The sequence below is a fragment of the Capra hircus genome, chromosome 29, assembly GCF_001704415.2.
Source record: "Capra hircus breed San Clemente chromosome 29, ASM170441v1, whole genome shotgun sequence".
Lineage (NCBI taxonomy): Eukaryota > Metazoa > Chordata > Mammalia > Artiodactyla > Bovidae > Capra > Capra hircus.
The window spans coordinates 42918565-42932769 of record NC_030836.1 but is presented as its reverse complement, the minus strand read 5'-3'; the positions used below and the strand labels follow the sequence as shown (position 1 = coordinate 42932769).

General features: G+C 50.0%; 1 protein-coding gene across 1 annotated transcript; it reads right to left on the bottom strand.

Annotated features, from left to right (window-relative positions):
* Positions 1333-13676, bottom strand: STIP1 (stress induced phosphoprotein 1). Its single transcript, XM_013976035.2, has 13 exons — positions 13547-13676; positions 10090-10299; positions 9498-9639; positions 9204-9345; positions 8270-8438; positions 7154-7280; positions 6961-7063; positions 6645-6765; positions 5332-5553; positions 2880-2916; positions 2578-2681; positions 2253-2425; positions 1333-1804 (listed from the first exon to the last, which is right to left on the bottom strand). Exons 1-13 carry the CDS (start codon positions 13553-13555, stop codon positions 1732-1734), a joined length of 1632 nt encoding a protein of 543 aa, XP_013831489.2. The 5' UTR covers positions 13556-13676; the 3' UTR covers positions 1333-1731.

The following is a 14205-nucleotide window of genomic DNA, read 5'->3' as shown; positions in this document are numbered from 1 at the left end:
TCTCCAGGGCATCTTCCCAATCCAGGAATCGAGCCCAGGTCTCCTGCATTGCAGGCAGACGCTTTACCCTCTGAGCCAGTGGGCCCCTAACGTTTCATGGCCTGACTGCCCCCACGCCTTGAAGTCTCAAGTCTTCAGACTCACCACCTCCCTCTGTCCCTCTACCTGCATCATGCCCATCTGGGGCCAGTGCCCATGAGGCTCACTCCTGTTCTGCCCTTATGCAAACATGACTTGGAGGGCCCCTGGTGGCCTGCCTTCCTGGTGCATCAGGATGTAAGCTTCAGGAGAGCAGGGCCTTATATTCACCCCTGGCTCCCGCAGAAATTCAGCCTTTCTAGGCAATCAATTTGGGGATGGAAATTGACCAGAACCTGGAGACCATAATACCAAAGGTGCTGCAGAATCCCCGTGGAGGGTTGTGCCACACAGTTGGGGGAGGCCACCAGCAGGGGTGGGAGGGGGGTGGGGGCAATTCCTGGGGAACACCAGCTTCAACTTGTGCAAAGTCAAGGCAGCAGGAAGTACAGCCAGCTGCTGGCCTCAGCAGGTTGCTAGCCCCAAAGCTTCACTCTTGGAGCAAATGAGGAAGTTTTAGTCCAGCCCCAGAAGCCACCCCAGTCCAAGATGAGGGTTTTTAGAGAATTTCCTGCAGCTGTGGAAAAGTGTAATTAAAACCTACTTTAAGCTCAGTTCAGAGCAGAACTCACACACACCAGGTGAAGGCTTTTGAGCTCTCCAGTAGGGAAATCTGAAGCATCTCCTGCAATGAAAATTGGTTTTGGTTCTTGGATGGGACCCACTGTTCTCTGATCAAACTGGCTTCTGGCTTTGAGTGTGGAGAACTGACAGCATGGGAATCACCTGGAAGTTCATGGGACCCTCTGGAGCTGGGGCCACTCTGGGTTGGGCCATCTTCCAAGTTGTCCACTGGGCGACAGCACCACCTAGTGGCCACGTCGAGAGGCAGTGAGTCACTCAGGCGTGTCCGACCCTGCCACAGGTTCCCCTGTCCATCAGATTCTCCATGCAAGAATACTGCAGTGGGTCGTCACTCACTTCTCTAGGGGATCCTCCCAACCCAGGGATGAAACCTGGGTCTCCCTCACTGCAGGCAGGTATTTTACTGTCTGAGGCACCAGGCAAGGCGATGGAACCGAGAAAAGCTCACACCCACCCCACCATTTAGGAAGAGAGAGACAAGAGTGTGCCTGGTTCCTAGTAGTCAGCTGGCACTCACACCTCTTCCAACGCAAGCTGTGACTCCTGCAGGACAGCTGCTTCAGTCTTTTGGTTAAAAAAAAAAAAAAAAAAAATCACTCGGAGACATAACAATGTATAACCACGCCTGACTGGCTTGTTTTATTGGAGAAGAGGACGTGGAGTTAACAATGTGAATGAAGACAGTTGGGACTTGAGGTTGGGAAGAACACCCTCCCCTCCCCATACAAGCCCACTGCCCCAAATAAAAAATAACCAACTATGGGAGAGCAGCTGAGACAGCGACTGGGGGGCAGGGGAAGGACCATGCGTGTGCTGGGAGGGCCCAGAGGCAGCAGCTGCACGAATACGTGAGTATAAGTCTCTGAATCTTCCATGTAGGTCTGTATAAATATATAGATATGCTGTTCGCTTGTCTCCCCTTCTCTTCCCTCTGCTCCATGCTGCGTGCCGCGGTCCCAGCTCCTCTTTCCACACGAGGGCGAAGGGAAGGGGATGATGGGCAAGTCATCACCGGATGGCTATCAGACCCACATCCATCAGCTTCTGGATCTTCTGTGCTATCACAGGATTCTTTAAGTGTCTGACAAAGAAGAGGCAAAGTTATTTGAAATGAGACTTAACCCCTAAAAATTTTTACCTGCTTGCAGAGCAAGCCCCAGTGCAACCTGCCCTGGACACTACCAGCAAGAGGTGGTGAGGAGAGTCCTGGTGGAAACTGCCCTTCGGGAGAACCGCACGGGCCTCCTCTGCCAGTGGCCAGAACCTGACCGTTCTCACTGGACACGAGCCCATGGACACAGTAAACTGAGACCTCTCCCCAGCAACACTGGTCTTTCTAACTAACCACTTAGGCCATTATCGCCAACAAACAAAGCCCTTCCAGCTCACCACCACCTGCCAACCTTTTAACTGAGAATTAGACTATACACACTCCACTTAGGCGGGTCACACTGCTGCCAAAGTTGTGCATTCTCACTGTTTCTGTCCACCTTTCCCCTCCAAGGCCGTCAGCCCCTAGCTCGACTCACTCGCTGAGCGCCTGCGGGTCCTTCTGCATCTGCTCCAGGATGAGCCGCATGGCCGGGTCACTCATTATCTGCTGCACCTCTGGGTCGGCCATGGCCCGCCGCTTCACATCCTCGGGGCTGTCGTGTCGGTTGTACTGGGCCATCATGCAGCGCTGGTAACCATCTGCGGCCTCCTGCATTCCGGCAAGGCCAGAAGGGGAGAGCGTTAGCCTGGCTCACTGCTGCAGCAGGCCCACGGTAACAGGGGTCATGGAAGGGGAAGGCAAGAGGGAAGATCAGAGAAAGGAGGCAGGGCAGGAATCCCACCAGGCCAGGGCGGCCCCACCTTGCAGCTGGAGTCCAGGTCGAGCGCTTTCTGGTAGACATCCATGGCTTTTGTGTAGTCCTTCATCGCCTCCAGGGCGGCTGCCTTCCGGGTATAACCCTTGACTGGAGACAGGAAGGGAGAGAGGTGAGGCATCACCCAGAACACACTTCCAAAGCCTGCTCTCACCTCCTCTGAACACCGTCACTCCTCAGCCCAACACTAGCTTCAAAGCGTTACAACCTCCCAAGACACAAAGGCAGAGTGTGCTCTCTCTTCTCAACCCTCTGGCCAGACAGGGGGCAGCACAGGAAGACACTCACTGAAGGTCGGCTCCAGCTGGATGCACTCCTCGCAGTCCTAGGAAGGAAACGCAGGACCGAATCAGGCTCATTCCTTTCGAGGCGCTCCCCACAGCTGACTCAGCCCCTGGATCACAAGCCTAGCTGCTCGCCCAGGGCCATTACAGAGCGCTCCCCTTTTGTTCTAGTGCTTCTTTTACTTATTTTTGGCTGCACAGGGTTTTCACTGCTGCGGCTTCTCTTCTCACAGAGCACGGGCTCTAAGGCGCGTGGGCTCAGCAGCTGTGGTTTCTGGGCTCTAGGACACAGGCTCAGTGGCTGTGGTGCACTGGCCGAGGCGCTCTGCAGCGTGTGGGGCCTCCTGGGCCAGGGGCTGACTCCACAGCTCCTGCTTTGGCAAGCGGTTTCTTTACCACTGAGCCACCAGGGAAGCCCCTTGTTTTATTTTTAAAACTTTATTAAAGTACAGTTGATTTACAACGTTGGGTTAGTTTCAGGTATACAGCAAGGTGAATTAGTTACACATATACACATAATCGCTGTTTCTAAGATTCTTTCCCCATATAGGCCGTTATAGAGTATGGACTGGAGTTTCTTGCGTTTCACAGACGGTCCTTATTAGTTATTTTATATATAATAGTGTGTATGTGCCAGTCCCAATCTTCCAATTTACCCCCCTACCCCAGTACTTCTGTTAACTCTGGCCTCAAGGTGATTCAATAGCAGGCCCAGAGAAAGAACAAAAAGAGAGCAGAGAAGCAAAGAGAACTTCAAGACACAACAAACCAGATCCCAAACCATCTCACAAGGCAAGGGGTCTGGACTCCTTAGAAGGCTGATGTCACTGAGGGGAAAAAACCCCGAAATGTAGGGAAACTTCTACTTTGAAAAATTAAAGAGGACAATGATCACCAGAGGAAATGAATGGACCCTGATACTGACAACTCCATAACTCTGTTCTTAGACCAGTAAGGAAATCTGAATATACACATATTCAGATGACATTACGGCTTTAGCTTTGCTATTATCAGGTGCTAATAATGTTGTGAATAGATAAGGAGAGTCATTTCAGGAGATGTATGCTCAAACACCTATGAGGTCAAGTGTCAAAATGTATCATTTCCTTTCACAAACAGTTTTAGCAAGCGTCAGTGCTTACTGTTAAAAAAACGAAGGAAAACACAGGTATTCTGTATACTTGTTTGACGTGTCTTCAAAACATAAAATTACGGGACAAAGAACGCGATGCAGTGTGCCGTGTGCACTGCAGCCCAACCAACAGCTGCCAAGAAGCCCCAAGACCAGAAGCGATCCTGCTCATTCCTTCCTCCATCTGCAGTTTGGGAAAAGTCCTACGCTACCTCTCAGATGATTAACAGTGTTATTCTTTGCTTTGCAAACCAACTTGTTTTTGACATAGCCCTTGTGCAGTCCTACCAGCAGCAGTGATGTCTCTAGGCTGGACAGACCCAAAAGATCTGGGTCATCAAACAAAACCATCGTGGACCCAGGTACTGGGGTCTCTAGACAGATCCAATTGCCAAGATGCACACATGAGCTCACGTTCAAGGGCGTGACGGAGAGCAACTCCTCCAGTGCTGAATATTAGCATACCTGACCATATGCGATGTGACTTACAACAGCAGACCCGTATCACTGAGTACCGAGGAAAGGAAGGATGGTAAAGTTCCTACAGAAAGCGAGGCAGTTCACCCCTCCCCCAAATTAAACACAGAACTGCAATAACTCCACTGCTGCATGCAACACCCGGAAGGACCGACACGAGGGACAGACAGACATCTGTACACCCCCGTTCACAGCAGCGCCACTCGGCACCGCCCGAAGCGGAACCCAACCCCCACTGATGGGTGAACCGACGAACAGTGTGGTCCATCCATACAACAGAATACCATTCAGCCACGAGAAGAAAACACCGACATGCTACAACATGAACCTCGAAGACGCTATGCTAAGTGACGTAAGCCAGGCACAAAAGGTCAATACTGTAAGATCCCACTTATAGGAGGTCCCCAGAGTGATCAAATTCAAAGACAGAAAACAACACTGGTTGCTAGGGGCTGGAGGCGAGGAATGGGGAGTTTAGTGTTCAGAAGATGCAGTTCCACTTGGGAAGATGGAAAAGCTCTGCAGCAGAGGGTGGCGATGGCTGCACAACAGTGTGTGCGGACTCGATGCCACTCAACTGTGCAATCAAAACGTCAGAAAGGCCAAACAGTTAACACATGGAGAGAGGCAACAGGAAGGGAAAAGGGTCTACTTTCCCAGGCACTTCCCACGTGCCAAGTAACACTACACGGGCCAGGACAGGGGATACACAGGCCCTGCACTTCACAATCTCATACATGCACCACCACCTTGCATCTATGATCAAAATAAAAAAGTCAAGCTGACACTGATGAGCACATGAAAAGAGGAAGACACATTCCTAATGGACAGGCTGCCCTGCCCTCACCTTGAGCGCCAGCTGGAACTCCAGGAGCTTGGTGTAGCAGGCAGCTCGGTTGCTGTACAGCTTGGCATCTTTGGGGTTCCGTTTAATGGCTTCTGTGTAGTGCTTCATGGCCTGGGGGTAGTCCCCTTTCTGGAAACACTCATTGCCTTTGTTCTTCTCCTCCAAGGCCAGGTCAGGGTTTATGTAGGCCAGCCGCTCTTGCTCCTTCAAGATTTTCTCTGCCTAAAAAAGGTTCTTTAAATAGTCATTTAAACTCTCGTAACACTGGGCTAATAAACAGTCTTATCAGAATTTCAGTTTTCAGAAAGTACTGCTTGGTGCTGGTGGTTTAGTCACTGTCGTGTCCGAGTCTTGCGACCTCATGGACTGCAGCCTGCCAGGCTCTTCTGTCCATGGAATTCTCCAGGCAAGAATCCCAGAGTGGGCTGCCATGTCCTTCTCCAGGGGGTCTTCCTAACCCAGGAATTGAGCCTGGGTTTCCTGCACTGCAGGAATTCTTTACTGACTGAATTGTGAGGTACTGCTGGTGAGATTTAATTTTGGGATTAATAATTTTACAGTCCTTACACTATGTACAAACTACAAAGATAAACTGTACAGCACAGAGAATATAGCCAATATTTTATAACTTTAAATAGTTTTGAGTTGCTGCTGTATGACTGAAATAATGTAAATCAACCTTACGTCAATTAAAGAAGTGAATTTCACGTTTCTCATTGTCAAGGTGTATATACTATGAAACAGAACACACGGTATTGACATACACTTGGTACAAAGATATGCCTTATATGGAAATGATGGATTAACAGCTCTTATTTTTCTGACCAATCTTTCTGTGAATAAAATCATCCCCCTACATACTTTGCTTGTATAAAGTAAAAAAACATTTCAGTTCAATTCAGTCGCTCAGTTGTGTCCGACTCTTTATGACCCCATGGACTGCAGCACATCAGGCCTCCCTGTCCATCATCAACTCCTGGAGTCTACCCAAACTCGTGTCCATCTAGTCGGTGATGCCATCCAACCATCTCATCCTGTCGTCCCCTTCTCCTCCCGCCTTCAATCTTTCCCAGCATCAGGGTCTTAATTTACAATAAAAGCCACAACGCTGTCAGTGCACTGACCCTCAACAAATTTAAGGTCAAAACCCTGGCCGACTAAAAAAGACAGCAGAAAAACTGGGTTATTTCTATGTGTTCTCATCATTAACAGGAGACACATCATACAAAATAACCGAAGACAACAAATTCATTACTAAATAAAAATGACTACAATAAATCGAATTACGAAAACATCCCTCATTCCCTACCCACCTGTTGGCATCTCTTGAGCACATCTGGGGTTCGGTGCTCTGCCAGAGACTTGTTGTAGAAATGGATGGCATCCTTGTACTTTTCTTCTTTGAAATAAGAGTTGCCAATTCGTGCGTAAGCTCTGACAAAGACCCAAGGAAAAAGAATTTGCTAAGGGCAGAACACAGACAAGGTCAGCCTCTCCAGAGGAAAGACATCTAGACACAAGCCCGCGTCGCTGGCCCCCGCACCACGCCCCTCTAACGCCTCCTTTCCGGCCCCCCCCCGCAGACACGGGGCCCTCCCCAATGCCCAAGGCCCTCCAGGGCAAGCGCACTTGGCGATCTGCCGGTAGTCTTCTCGGTTCTCTCGCCCCACTTCAATGGCCTTCTCACAGAGCTCCCGGCACTGGCCGTAGTCACCCTTTTCGAAGTACACGGCTGCCAAGCAGAGGGTCAAGAAGGAAGCGTCAGCCCTTGCCTCCTCCCCGGGGCCTTGGGAGCGCTCCCGTGCCCGGGCCCAGGCCTCACCTGCTTGGTTGGTTATGTACGTCATGTTGGTGGGATCCAGGTCCTTGGCTCTGTCGTAGTGCTTCAAGGCTGTGTCAAAGTCCTTCTTCTTATAGGCTTCATTCCCCAGCTCTTTTTCTTTCAGCGCCTAGAGGAGGTGCCGAAGAAAGAGGGCTGAGCACACCTAACCCAGACGGCAAAGGGAGCCAGCGCCTGGGCTGTCACAGGCACGCGCAGCACACACACCCAACGATGCTACGGGAAGCAGGTTCTCCACACCCAGAGAGGAGTATCAGCTGTTAGGATGGAAAACTGGTTTCCTCTCTGCTTCCTCCGAGACACTCCCTTATCCCACCTACTCTCCTGGACCTTCGTCTGAAAGTGAGGGCTTCCTCAGAGAAGGGGAAATCCCCTCAGCTTGAAAGAGTGGGCAACACAGCTCTGTGCTGGGTTTGACTCTGATAGGCTGAGTAAGTTCGCTCTCTCTCACACGCAGTCTCTGGGTCCAAGCCACCAGGGAACATCGGCAGAGGGGTGAGGAGGAGTGGGAGGGGCTGTCCTGGTGGCAGGAGTCTTCAGCAGACTCACGACCACCCACACCGTAGGGCCTTTTTCCAGCTTTGAGACACCATGAGCAACCAACGCTTACCCATTTAACGGTACTAAATTTGGCAACAATCTGCTGTTCCCATTTATAAGAAGGGAAATAAAACCGCACAGCACAGGCCTGCTGCTCTGAAAGACTGAAAGTTGTCTGCTAAGCCAGGAAACAAGCATATGAGCTGACAGACAACATTCTTCTGGATCACAAGAACAAGGACCACACAGTCTTCGGGCTGGCCCTGGCTGATTTCCACACTGCCAGAACCAGGAGCCAGAGCCACAGTGGCCATGGGACCCTGGGGCAGACTCTAAGACACACGATGCCTATGCAACTGCTCGCTACATGGACCTTTTAATACACTGAACATTTTAATTATTGAGAACAGTAATTTGACCACACACTGGGGACTCAAAAAACCACCACAACCATCCGAAGTCTGAAGATGGTCCTACCTGACGCACATTTCCGGCTACTGGGCAGGTTCTAGATGCATGACAGTTAAGTGTTCCAGAGCGACACACACACACACCAACCTGCTTCTTATTCTCCGGAAGATCTTCTTCCATTGGCTCTGGTTTTGTCTCCTTTTTGGGAGGAGGTGGTGGCGGAGGTGTTGCAACCTCCTCCTCTTCATCCATACTGCCCAGATCAACTCCGAGCAGGACGCTAAGAGTAGTCATGATCCGGGGATCTTGCAGTTTCCTAGTATTGGTTAAAAAAATGAAGAACAGCACTTAGTCTTCTCCACAACTGACCTTAAAACCCACTTACTGCTAAAGCTCAGATTACTGTATTCTCAACCATGGGAAGGTTGCTAGATTCTGTACTACCCATGAGTTACAACTGTGGAATGCTCAACCCCTAAAAAATCCATATAAAATATGAGGTAATGCAGATGGGATTTGTTTCTTGAGGCCAGCAGACACACACGGAGTGAGTTAGAGGTACACTCTGTCTGATCTCAGGAGTCAGAGGCACCCAGGCAGTCACAGACACCAGCACAAGATTTAGAGAGCCCATCTTTAGATCTGATGTGCTTTCAACCGTGAGTTTCCACTTCAACACACCAATAGAGGGCTATGCTGTGTTCTCACTATCAAGGTACATGTACCATGAAACAGAATCAATGGTATTGACATACACTCGGCACAAAAACACGCCTCATGTGAAAATGTATGCCTGTGTATACAGAAAGGACGGAGCTGACGCCAGGTCAGCAAGGTAAAAGTGCAGTGAAGGTGGGGAGGGGCAGAACAAGCCCTCCAGATTACTCTAACACGTGATCCCCCTGACCCTTTCTAAAAATACAAATAAACAATAAAGCAGCAAACTCTGACTGCTCTTTGGAGGAAAAAAATAAAGGCAGAAACCCCAGTATGGTCTAGGGAACCCCTACCGCAGGGTCCTAGGAAGAAACCACAGCAGTTGTGTTTGTTTCTGGAGACAAACCTGCCGCCTTGAACTTACGTGCCCAGGTCGGACGGCTTGTTCCGCAGCTGCTCGATCAGTTCCCGGTAGGTAGGATCTGCGAGCAGAGTCTTGGTCCTGGGATCACTCTCCAACTTCTGGTACAGATTAGGCATGTTGAAAGGGTTCATGAATTTCCTTTCTGTTTTGAATAAAGGAAAGCGCACCACCAGGAAGTCGGTTACTGTGCCCCCGCAGACTACTAAACCAACACTGGGGAGTGGGGGGAGCCTCACCACCACCCAACTGTAAAACAAGTCAATGAAAGGGGCAGGGCAGTGTTCTGGAGCTTACCTGCCAACCGGGCCTCCATATTCTGGAAACCTTCTTTGAGCTGAGGATTGTTTGCTTCATGTTTTAAACCCTCCTCATAGGTTTGCTTGGCCTCTTCAAATCGGTTTAAGAATTCAAGAGCCGCTGCTTTTCGTGAATAGCCCTTAAACCAGCAAAGAAAGATAAGAAATAAAAGACACGCAGAGGTGAATTCCAAAGATGAATTCAAAACAATCTACTTCACAATTCATGGAACAAAATGGGTCTCCACGCGAAGGCCACAAAACAAACCAACAAACAGAGAGAGGACCAGGACACAACGGTAGCATCTAGTGACCCTGAGGAGCACGGCCGCTCCAGCCCAGTCCATCTTATGACGCCGAGTGTTGCTAGTTTCTTGAGTTTTCTCTTAGTACAGAAAATAAAATAAGTCTTAACTAATAGTACCTCAGATTTGACAAAACATGTCACCACTCTGAGGAACATTCTCAAACAGGTAGGAGGACTGGGGAGAGGGCACTAGCCATCTATGAGTGTCTCAGGACAGGTGACCAGGCAGGCCCGAGCTACCCCCCGAGGAGCTTCTGGGCGCCCCCATTCGCGCGCGGCTTACCTTGCCCCAGTCAGGCTTCAGGTCAACGGTTTTGCAGCCGTCCTCGTAAGCCTTCTGGTAGTCTCCTTTCTTGGCATAGGCTGCGGAGCGATTGCTGTAGAGCACGTGGTTCTGGGGGTCTAACTTGATGGCTTCGGAGTAGCACTGGAGCGCATCGTCAATGTTGCCAGCACTCAGGGCCTTGTTGCCCTTCTCTTTGAGCTCATTTACCTGAGAAGAGAGGAACCAACAGAGTTTCTCCCCATGAAATTCTTTAGTTCCTATTTCTTAAGTGACACCCATTCCTTTCTGTAGCTGTTAACAAACTAGTCACTTTATGTACCAGAAAAAACAAATCATAGATTAATTTACAGTTCCCACACCTGTGTGAAACAGCAAGGAAAAAATAAAATAACAAGGAAGAAGTGGCCTGTCTCTGCTCTTTGCTGGCTCCCTTGGGCATTTACACTCCAGCCACTCTTCCAAAAGTCTCAACTTCGAGCTGAAGAAGCCACTCTAGGACATATGCGTGAATTCCTTTTGTGGAAAAAGAAATTTCTTTGCCTTGGATTTCCAGAGTTCCAATGATAAACTGAACACAGGCCTAGTTGAAGAGGGAGCCTCCTCACTGAAGAGGGAGCCAAGAACAAAGAGGACTGAGCACGCACTGGTACACGCTCCAGCAACCCGCCGGTGCCAGGAGGGCTGCAGGAGCATCAGGATGCTCACCTAGCCTCAGAGAACAATCAGTTTCCACTGGAAGATGTCACAGCATGGCAGATTGTGGCTGTTTCTTAACCCGGTAAAAATGAAGCTAGGATAAAAATCAATTTTTGTCATGTTTAAGTATTAAACATACTTAAACAAATGAAAGGGCTACCCTGGTGACTCAGTGGTAAAGAATCCACCTGCAACGCGGGAGAGGAGGATTCGATCCGTGGGTGAAGAAGATCCCCTGGAGAAAGAAATGGCAACCCACTCCAGCAGTCTTGCCTGGAGAAGCCTATGGACAGAAGAGCCTGGCCGGCTACAGTCCATGGGTGGCAAGAGAATCGGACATGATTTAGCGACTAAACAGCAACAAAACACATGGAAGGAGGATAAAGCAACACTACTGCAGTTCCACCCCCTACTCTCTCAAATACCCAGAACAAAAACAGCAGGAACACACCAAAAGGTTTATCTGGTGTGAAATGGACCTTGGCCATATCAGAACAGGGTTCTAATTAAAAGGCTTCTCCAAATCAGGGAGCCCAACAAGAGGGGAGGGCCACCCCTCAAACGCCCACACATTGGTCACAGCAGCTGTGTCACTCAGGATACAACCCATTCTTTCTTGGTATGCCCATCCAGTGTACTGATGCAAGAAAGAACTGCTGTGAGAAATGACTTCGGAATCCTGAGGCACACCAAATGGGACCGTCCACTAGCCAGAAAAATCTTAAGACAACCTCCAAGAGGAAAAAGGAAGACTACCAAACTTAACCAGCAAGGAAAAAAATCTTAGAATATAGAATGCAAGCCAGACGGTGAGAAGTTAAAAAACTCAAATAGTTTCACAAGGCAGCCGAGAATACGTTGGTGACATTCTTGCCTATCCTACAGAACATTTTCCGAACTGAGCGCACCTTTCCTGTAAGCAGGAAATCAGCACTTGAAAACATCGAGTGGATGGAGAAGGAAATGGCAACTCCAATCCAGTATTCTTACCTGAAAAACCCCACGGACAAAGGAGCCTGGTAGGCAACAGTCCATGGGGTTACAAAGAGTCCGATGCCACTTGGTGACTAAACGATGATTGTGTGCTAAAAATTCGTGCGTGCATTTGAACTGATAAAATAAATTTATATCAACTGACACATAATTTATCCAGTTCTATGCCTGCCTGTATGTGGTTAAATTTTAAGTTTTATCACTGAGATTTTATTTGAAAGGTACTTAGTTTAAAAAAACAATTTTACACACTCAAAATTTCTCCAATTTGAGTATTTCCTAAAACTGAAACATGCACCTAAGAGGGAAAGAAAGGTTACATGGTGAATGGATGCAGGACAGTGGGTTTCAGCACACCTGGCCATCCTGCACAATGGCCCTGGTAAACATGCAGTCCCTGAGCTCGCTCACTCGGTCTACCTGCATGTACACGTCTACTATGGGCAACTGGGATAAAACAAAATTTTTTTCCCATATTTTGATAACTTCGGTTTGAGATCTCTTCTTGAATTTAAAACCAGTTTCTTGTCTATATCACAGCCTGTTCAATCCCAGACACAATTTAGTTATCATGAGGGTGCAAAATGTTTAAACTCTCAGTTTCCACTCTTAATTTTTTAAAAATTTAGCAAAGAAGCTCCACATTTGGCTAAAGGGAGCAATAGGTATACAAAGGTAAAGGATTCCGTTTTGTAGATCACACCAATAAAAACTCCGAGCTGTTCCTCCTCCTCTCCCCAATCAACCAGTACAGCCCAATAACAGGTTCCAATTCAATAAACCTCTCTAGGCGTCTCACAACCCTCAGGCCACAGAGAACACAATTAACTCACAGAGAGTAACCCACAACAGCCTCAAACTCAGCCTCCCAATAACGCTGAAAAGAATCAAACAACTTACTTCTCGCTGCTTAACTATATACTTTAAATTTTTTAACGCAACTAACTCCTCCTCGTGCAATTAAAACCCCACGTTTTAGAAGAACCAGTCCTCGGTTAATTCTTGAATCACACACACAAAGAAAAAACGAAGACGGGGAGGTGCTGCATATATGATTTGTAAAACCCCGGCAGAGATGAAATTCATTCCAAGGACTTCTGTTGCACCCTCTCGTTTCCCGAATCAGGCTAAGAAGTCGGCCTGCTGCTCATCATACCTTCACTCAACACTCTCCCACCCCGGCCTGCCATGCAGAGAAATAGGGTTTCCCCGCAACTGGCTACCGAGTCCATCAGCTACTTGCAGTGTAATCCCGTCCCCACGTTCCTCCAAGTTAACTGAGGCCAAGTCCTGGGTAACAACCTCTTTGCAATCTCTGATCTCTCTCCCAAAAGACGAATTCCCAGAGGTTGACCTGATCCCTCTCGCCTTTCGCAAGGCCCCTAGCCCACCTCCAGCCCTCCGAACGCCGCGGGCGCCATCCCCTTGCTCAGCCTGGACCCACGTCCTGGGAGGCCTCAGGGGCCCGGCCGCGGCTCCTCTTCCCGCCGAGGGCCAGACTTAAGCCCAACCGGTGCGTCCCCCGGCCCATCTCGCCGAGTTGACTGGCGACGGGCACTGAGGCGACCCCGCGCTCCCCGCCGCCAGGCCTCGCTCCCCGTCCGCCCGCCGCGGCCCTCACGCCCTCGCCGTCCCCGCGGTTCCGCCGACCCCGGCCCCCGCCCCGGCCACAACAATCGGGCGCCCGCCCCGCCCCTCCACCCACCGCCCGGCCTTGGCGGGTCCCAGAGCGGCCACGGGCCTCAGCCCGCCCCTCCCCCTTCACCTGCTCCATAGCCCGGTCCGGAACCCCGTTGAATAGACTCCGTCGGCTCCGCGTTCCCAACCGCACGCGCCGCCTTCTGGAACCTACTAGAAGCTGCCGGGACCCCCAGATCCCTCCTCTTCCTCGCCGGCTCACTGGTCGCTTTCCTCTAGGGGGCTTTCTAAGGTTTCCTACCATTGGCTCGAAGTCTAGCCCATCATCTTTGCTTCTCTCTCATTGGACAGTGGGGAGAGTCCTGCCTCCCCCGCGTTTCGAGACTGGACGTTGCTCTGAAAGCCCCACCCATCATATACTCTATGATTGGGGGGAGGGGCGGACCTCTGCGACACCGATTGGTCACTTATCCCGCCAATCATGGCCGCGCTGGCCGCGCCCATTGGTTCTGTTCTTTCTGGAAATTTCCACCTCTCCCATTGGACTGACAGACTCCGTGACAGAACCGCCTTCAGATTTAAAAAAATTTCAATTGGTTGGTGGTTGCAGACACTTTGCTCTGGTAGGTTTAAATTGTTGCCCTTCAAAGAGCAGGGTAGGCTTTTTACAGCATCGGTGGCTTATGGGAGTCCGAGGCCACAGACACCCTCTGCAGTGGTGGTTTTTGAGGGTGTGGGTTTGGTGGGTCCGCCCGGGCAGCTTCTTCCGTTGGTCTGCGGCGAGTC

What these genes read in the sequence shown, in the direction of transcription:
- STIP1 (XM_013976035.2), bottom strand. An exon ending in AAGCCGTCCGACCTGGGCAC is followed by an intron (nt 8,439 to 9,203) that starts GTAAGTTCAAGG and finishes AACCAATACTAG; the next exon opens with GAAACTGCAAGATCCCCGGA. An exon ending in CCAGCTGGAGCCGACCTTCA is followed by an intron (nt 2,682 to 2,879) that starts GTGAGTGTCTTC and finishes TCCTGTCTCCAG; the next exon opens with TCAAGGGTTATACCCGGAAG.